At 61.2% G+C, this 18,764-nt stretch overlaps 2 protein-coding genes across 2 annotated transcripts; one reads left to right on the forward strand and one right to left on the reverse strand.

Annotated features, from left to right (window-relative positions):
* Positions 1-389: 389 nt before the first annotated feature.
* Positions 390-10,269, forward strand: CCDC154 (coiled-coil domain containing 154; the record flags this gene model as incomplete). The annotated part of the gene is given in 18 exon segments (XM_036308994.1): positions 390-787; positions 874-1,060; positions 1,272-1,318; positions 1,660-1,755; positions 2,222-2,345; positions 4,282-4,383; positions 4,461-4,589; positions 4,663-4,787; positions 5,140-5,266; positions 5,349-5,486; positions 6,575-6,694; positions 6,780-6,856; positions 7,232-7,349; positions 7,669-7,755; positions 8,044-8,210; positions 8,298-8,374; positions 8,377-8,440; positions 8,442-10,269. Coding segments are annotated over 18 exon segments (2,577 nt in total), but the record flags the coding sequence as incomplete, so codon positions are not given.
* PERCC1 (proline and glutamate rich with coiled coil 1) lies at positions 9,247-10,107 on the reverse strand. Its single transcript, XM_036310012.1, has one exon. The coding sequence runs from the start codon at positions 10,105-10,107 to the stop codon at positions 9,247-9,249; it is 861 nt and encodes a 286-aa protein (XP_036165905.1).
* Positions 10,270-18,764: the final 8,495 nt, after the last annotated feature.

The raw sequence follows: 18,764 nt of genomic DNA on the forward strand, positions 1-18,764 counted from the left end.
TCCCTTCACACCTCATGTGTCCCCCCCAAGGTCCAGGGCTGACTTCCCTGCCTCCCCCAGCCACTCCCCTTCTCCCCCTGCAACCACCCTGGTTTCCAGCTCTGGACGGCCACAGGGTGCTAGGCCAGGGCCTCTTGGCAGTGGCCGAAGCCAAAAACAGTGGCTGCTGATGAAGCTGGGTCCAGTGAACCAGGTGCAACTGGGGTCAGAGCCAGGAGGATGGTCCAGGGTGGGGCCTGCAGAGGGCTGTGATCCCCAGGTAGCTTCACAGCCTGGGGGCTCCCTCTGGCCTGGTCAGGCAGGACATTGTGCCATTTCTGCTGCCCAGTGCTGTGTCCTCAGGCAGGGAGTGCACCTCTGAGGCCGAGTTTCCGGTAGTGGAGCAGTGAGAGCCGAGCCCTCTCTGGGCCGGGCTGTGTGACAGCAGAAGGAGCCCAGTGAGCTGGCCAGGCACACTCCGTGGCAGTCGCACTGATTCTGGGCCCGTTATCCTAAGCTCCATCCAGGAACCAGCATCCCTGCCAGCCCAGAAGGCCAAGTGGCGAGCTCGAAGGTGCCTTCTTGCAGAGCTGGCTGATTGCAACTCCTCATCCGGGGCTTCGCCCCCCTCTCAGCTAAGCACTATCACCCTGGAGGACCTGGGGCTCCTCCTGGAGGAAGGGCTGGCCAGCCCCGAGCTCCTGAGTCTGGAGGAGATCTCAGAGAGGTATGAGCCCAGCTGCCTGGCGTCCACCACTTCCGTCCCAGGGCAGGACACCCCCAAGCGCTGGAAGCAGCTGGAGCAATGGTGAGCCCCGCGGGGGCAGAGTGGGAGAGCCACACATCAGCCCCAAGGCACGTGTGCCGACTCGGCCTGCTCCTCGTCCTGGCCAGGGTGGCCGACTTGCAGGCCGAGGTGGTGTCCCTACGGGGACACAAGAACTGTGAGCGTGCCACACAGAGCCTTCTCCAAGAGCTGCGCCAGGTGCAGGCCAGTGTGCAGCTGCAAGACTCGGAGCTGAGGAAGCTGAAGCAGGAGTTACAACAGGCAGCTTGGGTCCCTGAAAAGGAGGCCCTGGAGGTGAGACACCCACCGGCTGGGAGGCAGCTCATCCCCACCCACAGGCCGGGCTCCCCCATTCCCAGGGGTCGGGCAGCTGCCTCCTGGACCCTGAGCCCAGCTCAATGCTGCTGCCCAGGCTGGGAGCCCAGAGAATCCCACAGGCTGTGTCTGTGCTGGTCAGGCTGTGAGGGCCCAGGCCTACACTCAGCCCACACCCTCCTCCTTGCAGTTCCCCAGCCCCCAGAACCAGAACAAGATGCAGGCCCTGGACAAGAGGTATCCCCATGCTTGTGGTGTCGGTCTCAGCAGGAGGGAAGGGGTTGGGGAGAGCAGTGGCTGGTGCCGGACCCCTCAGAGCATCAGCCACAGGGTTTTGTTTTCCCAGTTAGTTGTCTTGCCCCGGTAAGCAGTACATGCCCATGGCAGAACTCAAAAGGTCTGGGTTTGTGTGAGCCTTGGCAGCCTACAGAGGCCTGGGAAAGGGGTGGGAAGCTTGCTGCTGGGGCCCTTGGCTGGACTTCCAGCCCCTGAAGGCTGCCCAGCCTGCTCTGGGCTTCTCCTGGCCACCAGGAGGGTAGCCGGGCAGGCCCCAGGCAGAAGCGGCTCTTGTGTGCCAGGTTGGTGGAGGTCCGGGAGGCCCTGACCCAGATCAGGAGGAAGCAGGCACTCCAGGACTCAGAGCGGAAGGGCACCAAGCAGGAGGCCAACCTCAGGTGGGCACCTCTCGCCTCCCTCCCCAGGGGCTAGTTCTGGACCTGCTGTGTGTGGCCATGTGGGCGTCACCAAGGCAGGGAGGTGTTCACATACCCTCGGTGCCAAGCTGCGGTTGACAGGGAGCCTCAGACACCTTGTGGATCTTCTGTGGGAAAAAGAGACTTGAACTTGGGTCCCCAACCATCCTCTTTCCCACAGGTCCCTCCCTACCAGGGCCCAGCTCTCACCACGTCGGGGGCCAGGGGGCGGAGGGGGAGGGCGGTGCTTGCAGGAACACCAGCGTCTTGCCCCCTCTTTGTGTTTGCTCAGGTGAGCTATGCACTTCCTGCTCCTCAGGCCTGTAAGGTCAGCCTAGGGCCCCCAGTGCAGCTTTGGCCTGAGAAAGGCCCTGGCAGCTTCCCTGTGGCTCCCCAGCTAGCCCCTCCGGCTGGCCGGGTTGCTGTGACCTTTGGCCAGTGCCCTTAGGTTGACCAAGTTGGCCAGGAAGCTGGAACAGGAGGAGCAGAACCGGGAGGTGGCCTGCAGTGCCCTGAAAAGGAGCCAGGAGGAGGCCAGCCAGAAGGTGGACCAGGAGGTGGCCAGGCTGCAGGTACCAGGCAGGGCGGGCAGGCAGCTAGGCTGCCAGAGAGAGGGTCCGTCTGGAGGAAACCCCCACACGCCCAGCCCAGCCTGTGTCCTTCCCCTTACAGGCTCCTCCCTCTCTCCAGCTATCTTTTTAGTTCCCTCCACGTGATCAGACTTGGGGGGTGACCCCAAGTCCTACGCTGTCTAATACAGTGGCCACTAGCCACAGGTGGCCCTGTATATTGAAATTAGCTAACTTTTTTTTTTATCCTCACCCAAGGATATTTTTCCCATTGATTTTTACAGAGAGTGGAAGGGAGAGGGAGAGGGAGAGACAGAGAGAAACACTGATGTGAGAGAGACACATTTGCCTTCCACATGTCCCCTACCAGGGCCAGGAGCCTGCAACCAAGGTACGTGCCCTTGATGGGAATCTAACCCCAGACCCTTCAGTCCGCAGGCTGACGTTCTAGCCACTGAGCCAAACCGTCCAGGGCGAAATTAGTTAACATTTTAGACAATTTAAAACTCAGTTCCTCCATCATGTGAACCAAATTTTAAATGCTCAGCGGCCACGTGTGGCCAGTGGCTGCAGATGGGGCTGCGCTGAGATGGAGCACCTTCATCAGAGAAAGTGTCGTTAGCACCAGCTCAGCCACCGCTCCTCCTCCCCTTCCTGTGCAACCAGCACCCAAATTAAGAAACAACCTCAAAGCCCCTCGGCCATTTTCAACCTTGGTGCTGCCCTCATGCACCGCAGAGCTTACCTTCCTGAAGACGCACCTCCCAGTGCTCGGGCCCCTGGGCTGCTGCAGTTCCCCCTCCAGCGGGAGGCGGGAGTAGGGTGGCCTGGGCCAGTGGTTGGCAAACTCATTAGTCAACAGAGCCAAATATCAACAGTACCACGATTGAAATTTCTTTTGAGAGCCAAATTTTTTAAACTTAAACTATATAGGTAGGTACGTTGTTATTAACTTAATTAGGGTGCTCCTAAGGCTTAGGAAGAGCCACACTCAAGGGGCCAAAGAGCCGCATGTGGCCCACGAGCCGCAGTTTGCCGACCACGGGCCTAGGAGGTGGGTCAGGGGATGGGGCAGCCTCTTCCGCTCTGCAAATAGAGACCAGGGACTGCGCTGCACACCAGGGCGGCCCCAGCTGCTGCCCGCATAGCTCGGCTGCTCAGCTCGGGAGTTTCCCTCCCGCCTGGTTCCCTCAAGTGGCTGCTTGCTGCCCACTGGCCAGGGGCTCCGGTGGCATTGGGCCCCAGGGACTCCCAACGTGACAGGCGCCTGGTGGGATGCCTGCCTCTTCCCTCAGCCCACTCTAGGGCCCGGGTCTGCAAGCTATGGCCCATACCTGGTTTTGTCAATAAAGTTTTATCGGCAGACAGCCACTCCCATTCGTTTACTATTGTCCACGGCTGCTTTTGCACTGGAACCACAGAGCTGAGGAGCTGTACATAGACCCTGTGGCCCATAAACCTGAAACATTTACTCTCTGGCTCTTTACAGATTATTTGCCCAGTCCTGCTCCAGGTCACCCTGCACAGGCAGGGAAGCTGGCCAGGGCTGGGGCGCACCAGCACATGCATTCGACCTCCCTTCCTAAGGCTCCCAGCTCTGGGTCTGGTTTGGTGGTAGCTGCTATGCCTTCTTCCGATCGTCACTGCTGTGGCCACCAAGTGTGTTCTAGACCTACATGAGCTTGGCCTGCAGACCCCTCACAACCCTGTGCCTGGCCCTCTGGGAGGACATGTGACCCCTGCCTTTCTTCCTAAGGAGGGTGTGGCGGGCCCAGCTCTGCTAGGCTCAGGGACAGCCAGGGACACAGCACACAGAGCCCCCCTGATGGAGACGGTTGGGCAAGAAAACAAGTCTGAGATGGCATGGTGGGCGGGGGCAGCTGTGGGAAGAGGGCGCCCAGCACTGTGGCAGCACGGTGCCCATGTGCCCCCTCCACAGGCCCAGGTGACCAAACTGGGTGAGGAGATGAGCCTTCGCTTCCTCAAGAGGGAGGCCAAGCTGTGTGGCTTCCTGCAGAAGAGCTTCCTGGCCCTGGAGAAGGTGGGAGCTGGCAGCTGGCGGGGCTCTGCTGTGCCCCCTGCTCCCTGGCTCACAGCAGTGGACGGGGTCTCCCGCAGAGAATGAAGGCCTCAGAGAGCACACGGCTGAAGGTGGAGAGCAGCCTGCGGGAGGAGCTGGAAAGCAGGTGGCGCAATCTCCAGGAGCTGGCTGAGGAGCGCTTGCAGGCCCTACGGGGGCAGTGCAAGGTGGGCAGCTCGGGCTGGGCACGGGCGGGGCACCTGGTGGGGGCCCAGGTCTCAGGCCACCTCTGCACTACAGCAGGAAGAGTGCTACCTCCTGGAGCAGTGCCGGGGCCTGGACAGGGCCGTGGTCCAGCTGACCAAGTTTGTGCGCCAGAACCAGGTGTCACTGAACCGCGTCCTGCTGGCCGAGCAGAAGGCCCAGTGGGTATCCAAACGGGGCAGCGGGCAGAGAACGCGGGAGTTGTCAGGCTGGGTGGATGGAAATGGCCCCTCTCCCTGGACCCCAGCTTCCTGATCCCAGTGTCAGGCCCAGTGGGGTGCCTGGCAGAGTAGCCACGCACCCTCAGCCTGCCCCTCACGGGGGGACTCATTGTGGCAGCGATGGACGCAGCCCTGTTTTGGTGGCCCCTGTGACGGCACTCCCATCCTCTGCTCCAGTGAGTTTCTTGGAAGGTTCTGGAGCCAGCAGCCAGGCTCCCCTCCCTGGCCCAGCTCTGAGTGGCGGGCCAACCTCCGCTGAGGGACAGTCTCTCTCAGTGGCACCAACCCCCAGGGACACCAAGGGCCACTTGGAGGAAAGCCAGGCTGGGGAGCTGGCTGCCTACTTGCAGGAGAACATGGAAGCCATGCAACTGGCCAGCGAGGAAGCTCGGCAGGAGATGCAGAGCACACTGGAGCTGGTGAGGGCTGCAGGCGCTGGGTCCAGTCTCCTTGTGGGATCCCCCACCGCCCAGCACCCACACTCGGCCCGACCTCCCACAGCTCCAAGAGAAGAGGCAGGCCTTGGAAGCGTCCGTGGCCGAGCTGGTCAGACAGGTGGGGGACCTGAATGACCACTTCTTGGCCCTGAGCTGGAGGCTGGACCTGCAGGAAAAGACGCTGACCCAGAAGCTGTGTGAGGTGAGGCTGTCTGGGGGAAAGGCAGCTTAGACAGCTGGGGTCCTGGCGCCGCTCTGGCTCCCTAAGGGTGGAGGCCGGACCGGCAGGTCCCGAAAGTCCCCAGTGACGGTCTGTGAGGCCGAGGGCGGCTCTGAGGCCAGAGCCCTCCTGCTCGGAGCAGGCAGCCCAGGTCAGCTGCTGAGACGTTCAGGGGCCCAGAGGCCTGACCACACAGCGGGCTCCATGCAGGGGCCAGCACAGCAACTCTGCCCCTTGGGTTCTTTTTTCTCCTTTTTGAAGTTTAATCCATACACCGTACACTTCCCCCTTTTAAAGTGTGTCATTCAGTGTGTTTTTCATGTATTCAGAGTTGTACAGCCACCACCACAATCACTTTTAGAAGGTTTTCATCAGCCCAAAAGGAGGCTCTGTCCTCACTAGCAGTCACTCCCGCCCCGCCCCCGGACCCCGGCACCCACCATCTGCTTCCTGTCTCTGTGGATTGGCCTGTTCTGGGCACTTCGAAGACATGGAGTCAAACACTATGTGACCTTCTGTGTCTGCTTCCCTCGCTGATGGCTTTTTTATTTTTATTTTTTATTTTTTTAATTGTTTTATTGCTTAAAGTATTACAAAGGGTATTACATATATCTCCTTTTCCCCCCGCCCTGCTGATGGCTTTTTTAAAGTCCATTCGTGTTGTAGCATTTTTGTCCTTTTGGGGGCTGAGTGCTGTTCCACCATATGATGGACCACAACTGTTTACCCATTTGTCAGTGATGGGCACTGGCCCTTTTTGGTGACACGGAGGGCGCTGCTGTGAGCACACATGTACACCCTTTGGTTGTGGGGCAGGCCGCCCACCGGCCTGCCTGCGCCTCCTCTTCCTGCAGTGTGGGAGGACTGTCTTTCTCTCTGTCCTTATCCCCACTGACTCACCGGGGGCAGCAGGGGTGGGGAGGGGCTGAGCCAGGCCTGGAGGGTGCGTGGCTGGCCTGGCTGGCCTGTGCGAGGCCTGTGTGCATGAGCTCAGAGTCAGAGGCATGCCCAGTCTGTCTGTCCACCCTCCCTGTCCACACTCCGGGCCTCACCGGGTGTCTGTGTCCTAGGCAAAGAGTGAGCGGGAAGGTGCGGAGCGGAGATCGATGGAGGGCCTGGCCTGGTGTCGAAAGGAGGCCCAGGCTTACCTGAGGGAGGTGCGGGAGACAGTGGACAGCCTGCCTCGGCAGGTGGGTGAGGGCTGGGGTCGGACCGCCCCTCCCCTGCGTGCCCACCCTTAGTCGCCAGCCCGCCGCAGCCTCTGCTCCGTTTCAGATAGAAGCTGTCTCTGACAGGTGCATCCTGCACAAGAGTGACTCGGACCTCAAGATCTCTGCTGAGGGCAAGGCCAGGTGAGGCTCCGCTCCCAGAGCAAGTCTGGCAGGACCGCACCTGGGAAGGGGAGGGAACTCCACTGGGTTGACCGCCAGAGAGTGGCCGGGAGGGCACAGCTGTCTCAGAACCACTTGCTGCACCAACAAGCCTTCTCTCAGGTGCTCCTACCTGAGCTCCCAGCATGTGGCAGCCCTAACCCCTCCCAGCCCTGGCTTGGGGGCAGCCTGCATGGATTCCCGAATCTTTCCCTCTGTCACTCCAACCCCCACTAGAGGGGTGTGGCAGAGCAGAACGCCCCTTACTCTGCCCAGGGTATCCTCCCTCTACTCACCTTGCCCCTCACCCTAGAGCGCTCCCCCGAGCCTGGCAGCCTTGGCCTCCCGTACCCACAGAGAGTTCGAGGTTGAGGCCATGCGGCAGGAGCTGGCTGCTCTGCTGTCCTCCGTGCAGCTGCTCAGGGAGGGCAACCCCGGGCGGAAGATTGCCGAGATCCAGGGCAAGCTGGCCACGGTACCCTCTCGGGCCCCAGTGCCCGTCACGCTAAGAAGAGGGGGGCAGCCCCCTGTGGAGGGTCCCCAGGGAGGTTCACGGATGTCCTGCTGGGGGACTCCCCGCCTTAGACTCTGGAAGTTCCAAGTGGAGGCACTGTTGGAGCCCCACACGCTGGGGCATCGGCAATCGCAGTGAAAGGAGCGCCCTGAGCCCTAGCTGTCCCCCCCCCCCCCCATCGCGGGGCTATAATGCCCCCGATCCCACCAAGGGGCCAGGTCCTGCTCTTGGGGGGGGGGGGGGGCTGCTTCCATGTCCACGAATGAGGGGCAGTATTTAGTTTCAGAACCAAATAATAAAATTGGAAAACAGCATCCAGGACAACAAGACCATCCAGAACCTCAAGTTTAATTCGCAAATCAAGATGGTGAGAAGCGGCCTGGGCTGGCTCCGGGGTCCCAGGCCAGAGGGTGGGCTGCTTTCTGTGCAGAGCCCGGCCACCAGCTCCCCTGGCCCCTCCCAGCCTGCCCACCCTCTGTCTTCAGTCTTCCCCGCCATCTGTCTGTCTGTCTGCATGTCTGGCCTGAGCACCGTTTCCAGGCAGATAAGGCCCTGGTTTGCCCAGAGGAAGATAATCCTGCCTGCAGGCCCCCCTCGGTCCCATCCCTCATTCCCACCTCAGCTCTGCTCAGGCCGCCCCTGCCCCTGCCCCCAGCGCACGGAGGAGATGGCCACGCTGAAGGAGTGCCTGGAGGGCCCATGGGCCCTGACGCTGGACAGCAGGAAGGTCCTCGTGTCCCTGGTGAGACAGCAGTTCATCAAGAATGTGGCCTCTGGCGAGCTGGTCCCCGTGAACCGCTGGGGCGTGTATCAGGCAGTGAGGTGAGCAGTGGGGAGCTGCCTCGGGGTCTAGGTTCAGGGGTGGGGAGGCCCCGAGGCCCGTGAGCCCTGAGCCATGTCTCCGGGCAGGTGGCTGCAGTGGAAGGCGGTCCTCATGAACCAGGTCGCCAAGTGGAGGCCACGGACAGTCTTGGAGAGGTCCCTTGGCCAGGAGCCTGCCCACCAGCTCCCCATCTTGCCCCTTTTCCAGAAATAAACATGCCACTCCTGTATGTCAGGGCCTGGCATTCCCTCCAGGGGGTCAGGAGACCCAGGCGGTGGGAGTGGCCAAGAGGCTCCATCCCTGAAGCCTGTCTGTCCCCAGACTCCCAGGATGCCCTTCTCCTGCCCAAGCCTAGGGGAGCCCAGCCCCCGCCGTGTTCCTGGGCCGGAGATCCACAGCCACTCCTGGTTGCCCCTCCCCCACCACCACCCCAGCCTCAGGACCTGTGTCTGTCACCCATGCCCTCCACACCTGCCAGGTGCCCACCAGAGAAGCGGCTCTTCCCGCCCTAATCCGGGGAGCAAACAGTATCTGCTCGTGCACTCAGCAGCACCCTCCTCCTGCCTTGCCAAGAAAACGTGGCTCCTCTGGGCAGCTGGCCCTGCCACCTGCTTCGGGGCTTGAGGAGGGGCCACCTGGGACCGGCCAGTGGGTGGGCAGTGGGCGCGTTCGCCTGGGGAATCTCGGGGCTGGGCTGGTTGGGCACAGTGTCTAGACCCCCTGAGCCCACAGCCTCTGAGTGGCCACAGCTTCTGTCCTGTCCTCCCTCCTGTGGGCAGAGCTCCAAGGGCTGGAGGCCAGGGTGGCCGGGTCGGGTGCCGCAGCCTTCAGCCCCTGCCATCCCTGCCCTGGTGGCCTCTGGTGGTGGCAGCTCCAGGTCCCAGATGAGCCCTGGCCCTCTTCCTGGGCCTGGAAAGTCCCCACCTAAACTGGTTTGTCCTCCTGGTGGCTACCAGGGCCACCCATCTTCAAGGGCCCCACAGTCCCTCCCAGGACAGCCCAGAGCTGGAGATTCCAGACACCCGCTGCCACAGCTCACTGGGCCTCGGCCAGCTGCACCCCCTCCAGGGCCTGGGTGCCCCTGCCTGGCAGCTCTGGGCCGGCCTCCACTGACCAGCTAGCCAGCAGGTCACTGAAGTCGGGAGTACCGGGGTGCAGCAGGCCCAGGGGGCTGGGCGCCGGCTCCTTCCAGAAGGAGGGGGGCAGCTTCCTCTGCGTCATGGGTCTGATGTGGCCGTACTTCTGCTCCAGCCTCAGCCGGTGGCTGGCGGACACCCTGGGCACTGAGAACTGCCGTAGTCCATAGTCAAACAACTCGGCCAGGGGCCCCAGCGGCTGCACCCTTTCTCCGCCAAGGCCTGTCTCATGCACCTGCCCCTGGGGACCCCTGGGAGAGTGGACCCCAGGCTCAGCAGCCTTGTCATCATTGGGGGACCCTCCCTGGGCCAGGTGCACCAGGTCTGCATAGTAAAGCTCCCTGGCTGAGCTGCTGGCGGGGTGGCCATCGGCGTAGATGTCACAGGCGTCTGGGTCCTGCCCCCCGTCCTTTCGGCCAAAGTACCTCTGGATGTCGCCGCTGATGAGCTCAGAGAACCGCAGCAGCTGCAGTGGCATCTCGGGGCTGCTCGGACCTGGAGGGGCCTCTTCTGGGGCAACTATGGCCCAACCTGAGCTGTGGGGGGCTGGGCTGTGGGCCCCTGGCCCCTCACCCTCCAGATCCTCTTCGTCTTCCTCCCCTACCTCCTCCTCCTCCTCCTCCTCCTCCTCCTCCTCCTCCTCCTCCTCCTCCTCCTCCTCCGAAGTGTCCGGGGGCTCTGGGTCTGGGGGCAGGAAGGGCCGAAGGGAGGGCAGGGGCAGCTGGAAGTCACAGAGAGGCTGGATCACGCCTGCAGCCATGTCCTCCACGTTGGAGCTTCGGGGACCTCCGGGCAGCGGGTGCCTGCGGGGAGGGGGGTGGAGAGGGGGCAGGTTATCAGTCAGGGCCTGCAGCCCCTGGTGGAACTGGGCACTAGGGCCACCGGTTCTTGGAGAGGGTGCTGAGCTCAGAAGTGGGTGAGATTTGGGAGAGATGGGGCAGGGCACCATGGCAGTGGGCGTGGTGGGAGCAGGGTGGGGGGAGCCTGCAGAGTGCAGGCCGAGGGGGTTAGAACAGCCAGCGGCCTGTGGATGGTCAGGTCCTGTGAGCAGCGCATCCTGAAGGGTGGTCAGTGGGGGTGGGGGTGGGGGGTAGATGGCAGGGTGGTGCCATGGAACAGTCGACTTGGGGAGAGAAGTCACAGAAGAGAGAAGCAGGGGAGGTGGGCAGCAGGCGTCCAGGCACTGGGGTGAGAGTGGGTTTGGGGCCTTGGAGGGCAGAGCCCTTGCCCCAGGATGGGGTTGCTATGGTTCCTGAGGTTGCTATGGCTCACGGAGGTGGTGTCTGCCCCCTCACAGGAGTGTTGGGTTGGGAGCATCCCACCATCCCTGAGATGCCCACACTGAGCCAGGGGACTGGGCTTGGCATCCTCAGGGGGCTTCTCCCACCCCCATTTCTGCCGTCCCATCTAATTCTAATAAGAGCAGTCACAGTGCCAGGCTTTCATTTGTTCCCTTCTGGGAGCCAGGGGTGAATGAAACAATGCTCCATGGTGCGGCGGGTCAGCAGGAGGCGAAAGGGGCCGGTGGCCTCCTCTTGGCTGGGGCTGGGAGGATGGGGCTGGGAGGATGGGGCGGGGAGGATGGGGCTGGGAGGATCGGGCGGGGGCTTGAGGAGGAGACTGTCAGGGGTGCCTCTGGCTCTCCCCTTGACCTGCAGCCAAGCAGGGGGCTGGGGGCTGGTTCTGAATGCAAAGCCTCCTCCACCAGGGGCCTGTTGGCCTGCCCCCTGCAGTTGGGAAGCCGATGAGTGAACCCGGGAGAGAAGGAAGGACGGAAGGGACTGTGATGTGGAGAGCAGGAGAAGGGGCTCCTAGATTGTCAGAAATCGCCTCCCTGGGGGCCGGGTGAGTCCACAGGCATCACGGGGAGTCAGGCGGACCTGGGGGGCACGGCCTCCCCTCCCTGCAGCCTGCTGGCCATGCCGTGCTCCCATCTGGTTCAGGGCTGGGTCCCTCTGCCCTTTAGTGGGGGCATCTAGTGGCCCCAGCTGTGGGGTGGCTGCTCATGTGGAGCTAGGACAGTACCCCCGCCCCATGTCCCAGCCTAGATGGCCTGACCCTGTGCAACCCTGCTGGTGACCCCCACAGTGGGTAGGTGGCCCCCAAAGGCCACCTGGTCAGAAGGGCCCACAGCCTTCCCGGAGGGAGACCCCCTAGCCTCCCGCCTGCTGCCCGGCGCTGCTCTTACCTGTGAGGCCTGCAATCTGCGGGGCAGGCCCACCTGCACCTGGGCTCAAGCATTTATAGCTGCTCTGCTGCCGGCCAGGCTGGCAAATATTTGGGGACTGCATTGTCATCGCAGACTGGGCAAATAGAATCCGTTTGCTTTAGCGCCCAGCAACCAGGGCCCAGCCAGGGGGAGCCTCGGCCTGCCTGGGGACCGTAGAGTGTTTGCTGCGCACCCAGCTGGCTCACACCCGGCCGAGGACCCTTATCTCCACCGCTGATTGGGGCCCCGACCGAGCCTTGTCAAATAGGCGGAAAATTAAATTTCATGCTATTTTGACTTCTGGAGTAGCCTTCTCTAGAGGACATCCTGCTTGTGCGGCGCTCTGGGTGCGCGGGGCTCTGGCCAGCAGCGCACCTGAGCAGGCCGAGGGAGGAAGGCCGGGGACCACCACTGGGCCCAGGTGGGGGGCTCATGCTGTCACGGCCCCTGGAGCCCCTGCTCGCCCTCTCCTGCCACCTCACTCACCCCAGAGCTGCCATTGAACCCCTGCTCCTCCCCCAGGGCTTCCTCCCCAGGGTCCAGGCGGAGACAGCACCTCCCTTCTCTGCTTCCTTTTTTGGCTCCCACACCTTCCTCTGGGGGGGGGGCCGGGGTGTACCCCCTCCCAGCCTGTGGAGCTTGCCTGCAGGGCGTACTTGCTACACCTCCCTAATGTGTTACAACCAGGAGCAGGACCCCGAGGGTCTGCCCCCTGCCAACCTCCCATGTCCTGGAGGCCCCAGCCCCTCTGCCCTGTGGTGCTGCATTGTGTCCTGAGGCCGCCGTAACCATCGCCACAAGCAGCAGCTGAGAACAGAGAGGGATTCTCCCAGTCTGCAGGCCAGACCTCTAAAGTCCAGAGTCTCTTCGGACCCTAGCTGGGTAGCTCAGTTGGTTAGCGCATCGTCCCAATACCCCAAGATTTCAGGTTCGATCCCTGGCCAGGGCACATGTAAGAATCAGCTGCCCTACCCGGTTTGGCTCAGTGGATAAGGCGTCAGCCTGAGGACTGAAGGATCCCGGGTTCGATTCCGATCAAGGGCACGTATCTCAACTGCAGGCTCAATCTCTGCAATCCATGCATCTCTCTCACATAAATGTTTCTCCCTCTCTCTCTCTTCCCCCTGCCCCCACTCTCTCTAAAAATCAACGGAAAAATATCTTCGCGTGAGGATTAACACACAAAAAAAGAATCAGCCCAGCAATGCATAAATAAGTGGAACAACAAATTGGTCTTTCCCCCGTCCTCTCTCTCTAAAACCAATTTTAAAAACCCAGGGTTTTCGGGGCTGGCTCCTCTCTAAGGCTCTGGTCGGGAACCGGCCACACCTCTCTCCTGGGCTCTGGTGTCACTGCGCGATCCCTGGCATTCCCTGGTCACTCGGCTGTCCCCATGCCAGTGCCCGTGTCCATGCTCCCTATTCTTACAGGGGCACCACCACTGGGTCAGGCCCACCCTACTCCAGCCTGAACGCCTCTTCACTTGATCATAAATGCAAAGGCCCGATTTCCACATCAGGTCACATTCTGATGTCCAGGGGGACTTGAGTTTGGGGTACATTGTGACCATGTACCCCCCACCCCCACCCATCATTGTGGCCACTGCCAAGAGCCTTGCTGCCCTGAACCAGCCCCTGCGGTGCTGGCTGGGAGGACCCCAGCATCCCATCCACTGTGGCTCCCAAAGCCACCACCGCTTGTGGTCCAGGTTCTGAGGGCAGAACAGCAGCCCCTCCCAGCTTGGCATGTGTCCCACCCCTGGGCCCCACTGTTACTCCCCAAAGTGGGGGCCACCCATCCAAGGGGATGGGAGGGTGTCGGATGCCACCCCACCTCTCCCTGAGTCCTTGCCCTTCAGCCCCAGGCCCCACCCCCTTCAGGAGGAGATGACGCCATCCCACCAGTGATATCCAGGACTTCCCTGCAAACGGGGGTCGAGGGGGGGTCTGCCCTGCTGATTGCTGCCAGTCACTTTTCAGGCATCTGGAGGGTCACATGTAGGCGTGCGGTGCCACCCCAGGAACAGGTCCTGCCCGGGCCAAGTTGGTGACCTGCCATGCGTGGGTCTTTGAAGCTGCGGATGTTGTTTGCCTGGAGTAGGACCAGGGTGGGGGGAGGCAGGGCCACCGCAGGCCCAGGGAAAGGCTTCAGGGAGAAAGGAGGGGTGTGTGACAGGCCAGGCCTCCCTAAGGCCTATGGATACAACTGGTCATCACGCGCCCTTCAGCAGGCCTGGGGTGAAGCCGGCCTCAGGTGGGGGTGTCTGGCGAGGATCTGCTGCATGGGTCCAGTCCGTGTTTGGACCTCAGTCCCCTGGAGACTGACCTCCGTCGTAGCCGCAGTTCTCCGAGACTCCGTGGTCTGATGACACTGTTGTCCAGATCCTGCCTGTGAGGGGGCCCTGCCCCAGGCTCTCTCTGCCCAGCTGTCAGCCAGGATCTGCAGGAGGCCTTGGGTGGGGTCCCAGGTGGTGCTGGGGCTGCTGGGGCCCCTGGGCTCTCTCTGCCCAGGTCCTGCTCTGCCTCCTGCTGGCCCAGGGAGCTGCCCACTGTTACCTGCCCTACCCCAGGGCAGCAATTTTCACCCGGTGTGCCACCTAGCACACTGTCGCGACACAAGAATTTTTTACACATGCAATACCCGACTGTTCAGTCAGGAGCACTGACCCCTGCTCCCTTAGATTGTCAAGTGAAAAGACGACAACAGCCAATACAACAGCCGTCCGGTGTAAAGCGGGTCTTTTCTTTTGTCAGATGGGCCACAAGCGTATCTTTTGGCGTGCCACAGAACTTCCCTAATTCGTTTATGTGTGTCATGAAATGAAACCTGTTGAAAATCGCTGCCCTCAGGCCAGCAGCTGCCCAGGCTGTAGCCACAGTGCCCCCTGCTGCTGGTCAGGAGGGGCCAGTGTCAGGCCCGCGCTTCTGGCCTCCAGGCCTCCTCCGTGCCAGGCATGGGCTGGGTGCTGGGGGCACTGAGGAAGATGAGATGCCACCCTGCCCTCAAGAAGGTTCCCCCCCCCAATTGGCCAGAGGAGGCGGTTTTCGGGTGCTGATGGGAGCAGGAACTCATCTGGCCGAACTGCAGGAAAGGGGTCCTGCAGACGGGACAGCCTGCAAGGACCCAGACCTCGAGGAGCGGGCACCCCTGTGGTCGACTGCATGATGGACCCCAAGGACGTCCGGGCCCTAAGCCCCAGCAGCTTCGGCCATGTCACCTCACATGGCAAAGGAACCTGCAGAGGTGGCTGAGGAAGGACCGTGACGAGGAGGGATACTGGGTCCCTATCAAAGGGAGGCCAGCGGTCCGAGTGAGAGGAGGGGAGGTGAGCACAGGAGCAGTCCCTGCTGGCTTTGGAGGCGGAAGGTTGCCGCGAGCCAAGGAATGGCGCGGCCTCTAGAATCGAAAGCGAAAGGAACTGATTCTCCGCTGGCGCCTCCGCAGCGCAGCCCTGCAGACCTTGATTTCGGCCGGGGAAGCCCATTTCCACGCCCGGTCACAAACCCGTGTCGTCAACCGCTCGGCTTGTGCTCCTTGGTTTCAGCAGCAGAAGGGAGCTCCCAGGCGGCAGCACCGCTGGACAGTGGGCTGGGCGGCCGCAGGACCTCAGGGCCCAGCTGGGGGGTCTGGACCTTCCTCCCAGCCCCAGGGGAGCCCAGGCACCAGCTCTTCCCGGTCACGGAAACCAGATCTGAGGTCGGGGCTCTCATGGGGAGGGGGCCCACGGTGGTCAGCCCCGGGCCTGCCCCTTCCTCCGTGCGGCTGCACCTCCTCAGGACTCCTTTCCCATCCTGGCCTCTGCCCCAGGCCCCTGCTCAGAGGAGTCTCGGCAGCAGCTTTGGGTCCCTTAAGCAGCCCAGGGAGGAGGAGTCCGCTCTCACCAGCCATGGGAATACCGTCAACAGACAGTGGCCCCTGTTCTCTGCTGGCATCACCCAGTGCTTGTCTCTGCTGGCCAGAGACCAAGGAGGGAACCCAGCCTAAGACACAGACTTCTGGAGCGGGGCGGGGGACCAGCGCACACAGGTGTGTGGGCAGGACATCTGGACAGGAGACGCCTGAGGCCAGAGACCGGGGCAGGGGTACGACCGTGCCAGCCATCAGTGATGGAGCCACAAGGCAGAGTCTGAGGGGTTAAGAGTGGGGGGGGGCAGATGTGAGAGGATTTAAAGAAGCAGATCTGGGGCCTCAATAGGCGTCAGAGAAGTATCCCCTTCCTTGCCCCTAGGCCAGGTTCATGATGGACGCAGGGGTCTGGCAGGTGGACTTGCTTTTGTTACTGGTGAGGCTGGGTTGGGGTACACCCTGAGGGGACCCTGGATGGGCAGAGGGACCCAGTTTCCTACACATGTCCAGCCCATGTTGGGTGGCCAGCCAGGTTAAGTGGCATGTGTGTCCCCCAGCCCCCTGCCGCCCACCGGGCCCCTAGAGTGGGGCTGGGGAACAGGCATTCTGACTGCCAGGCCCAGAGCCCGAGCATATGTCCCAGCATCTGCTCCCAGCCAGCTTCCCATTTGGGGCAGCGTTGGGCCTTTCGGAGGTCTGTGCCCATCCTGTCCCCACCAGCCCCCACCTGTTGTCAGGCCTCAGTCCCCAGGAGAAAGGCTCTGCCCTTCCAAAGGCGGTGGGCCTGCCCGTCTCCACGCATCCCGTATCGATCGTCCCAGGGAAAATCAATAGCTCCAATATGTCAGCTCTCAAGTGGCGCTACGATGAATTATTCCCGGCACTGGGCACACAAGGGCTGCAGCCTTCCTGCCCATTAGTGGGACATTAGGCCTCCTGCGAGGTTTCTCTGTGTGCTTTGAGATAATGAAGGCTGAGGTGTTAGCTTATGTCCCTGGGAGGCGGGGAGGGGGACCATGACCAAGAGCAGGCAGGGCTGGCCGTACCAGGTACCTGTCACCCAGTGCTCGGCTGGGCTTGCTGGGGCCAGGGGTGGGGGGACGATGGGAGGGCCCCAGAGACACAGGAGGCCCTCGATCCATCTGGTTGTGGCTTTGCCCACTGTGGGCCCCACGGCATCGAAGGGTCCAGTGCACCATAGTAGTTGGGGCTGTCACTGCCCCCCGCCGGAGCACACCTGTGGCTGGACAAGGTGAGTTTATCTGCTTGCAGCCAGGAGAATGTGCCCCCGGGGACACGGATGTCTCGGTAGAAGGGAGTTAGGAAGGGCTGTGGGTTCAGGCCAGGGCTGGGTGAGAGGCTCTGCTCTGGGTTACACACTGTCAGGAAGCAGGCGGCTCTCTGAATGGGTGCCTGCCTCAGTTTCCTGGGGCTGCCCTAACTAAGGACCACCAACTGGATGCCTTAAAACAACAGAAAAGTTGTCTTCTCACAGTTCTGGGGGCCAGAAACCCAAAGCCAAGGTGTGAGCAGGGACACACCAGTACTTCCTTTGAAGGCTCCAGGGGAGTCTCCTCAGGCCTTTGTCTGAGCGTCTGGTGCTGCTGGCAATCCCGGGCACCCCTTGGCCTCTGGCTCTTCACACGTCCTCCTCCCCTGTGTGCTCAGGGTCTTCTCTCCTCTTCTTATAAGGACACCCGTCATGGGGCTTAGGGCTCACCCTGTCCCCTATGACCTCATTTTAACAAATTACATTTGCAAAGACGCTGTTTCCAAATAAGGTCACGTGCTAAGGTTCTGGGTGGATGTGAATTTGTGAGGGACACCATTCGGCCCAGTACAGCATATTTTATTCTTGGTTTTACTTTTATTTAGTTATTTACTTTAATATATTTATTGATTTCAGAGAGGGAGGGAGAGGGAAAGAGAGATAGAAACATCAATGATAAGAGAGGATCATTGATTGGCTGCCTCCTGCATGCCCCCTACTGGGGATCCAGCCCGCAACCCAGGCATGTGCTCTTGACTAGAATCAAAACCAGGACTTCAGTCCGCAGGTTGATGCCCTATTCACTGAGCCAAACCAGCTAGGGCCAATTTATTTTTATTTTGACACTATTACAGATGTCCCCATTTCTTCCCCCACCTTCGCCCACCTCCACCCAGCCCTCTAGTACAGCATCTATAATAATAAAAGGGTAATATGCTAATCAGGCCAGACATCCTTCCGGACAACCTTCCAGATGAAGCCAGGTCTGTGAGAGAAGCCTGGGTCCTGGGTGCCAGAGGGAAACCGGTGCCTGCATCCGGGGTAAGGAAGGCCTACTCTTGCGCGAATTTCGTGCATCGGGCCTCTAGTCTTAATATATCTTATCAGAAGGAGGGCAGGGGAGGAAAGGCTCCCCCATGGCTGGTAAAGGACAGCCTTCCCTCCTTTAGCCAGAACAGGTGCTTGTTCCTTTTTGAGGTTTGGGCTGTGTCCTTGTTTGTGTTCAGATGTGATTACAAGAGGGTGTGTTTCATGTGGAGCCATCACAGTCATGGCGTGGCCTGGTCTCATGCTGATGTCCTCTGACAGTTTATGTCCAACAGCAGACCTGTTGAGCACCAGGCACCCCATGGGGGCCAGGGGCTGCCATCCTCTTCAGACTCCACAAAGCTATGTTCTTTGCTCAGGCCTTTACCTACAACAGAGACCAAGGCGCAGCAGGAGCTTGGGACAAAGGACGGGTCATCCGGACACCCGGGTTTGCTCATTCCTTGTTATGGCCATGAGCTGCTCCTTCCAGACCCTGGCCTCAGAGCGCCCCAGGAGCCAGTGGCGGTAAGAATTGAAAGGGCGAGGGCTATGCCCTCCATCTTGCCCCGTACCCTCCATGTTGGGGCAGCCGCCATGTGCTCAGGAGAGTACCTTCTTCCCGGAAGCCCAGGCCCCTGCTGGCCACGCCCGGGATTTCTTTAAACTAACCAATGACAATCAAGGGACGTGCACGCCATAGAGATGACCACATCCTGTGTAAGAAGACCCGACTGGTGCCTGGCCAATTGGCAGGGCCCACAGTCAGCTCCCCTCCCCTCACTCCACCCCCTATTAAAACCCTGTTTCTCTCATGGCGGTTTCACTCTGCTTCCGGTCGCTGCGTCGGCCAGGAGGGGGAGTCGAGCTAGCTCAATAAAGGACCCTCTGCTTTTGCATTGGACTGGCTGGCTCCCTGGTGTGGTTTTCTTGGGGATCTTGAAATCTGGGCACAACAAGAATTCCCTCCACTGCCTCAGGATAGGACATTTCTATGCTGTTCCGTTATTAATCATAACAGCTGTCCTGGGGTCCACCAAGGGCATCCCAGGCACAGAAGCAGTCC

The sequence above is a fragment of the Myotis myotis genome, unplaced genomic scaffold (genome assembly GCF_014108235.1).
Source record: "Myotis myotis isolate mMyoMyo1 unplaced genomic scaffold, mMyoMyo1.p scaffold_m19_p_5, whole genome shotgun sequence".
NCBI lineage: Eukaryota > Metazoa > Chordata > Mammalia > Chiroptera > Vespertilionidae > Myotis > Myotis myotis.

Bases quoted from the DNA above. Each gene is read 5' to 3' on its own strand.
- PERCC1 (XM_036310012.1), bottom strand. From the start codon at position 10,107: ATGGCTGCAGGCGTGATCCAGCCTCTCTGTGACTTCCAGCTGCCCCTG.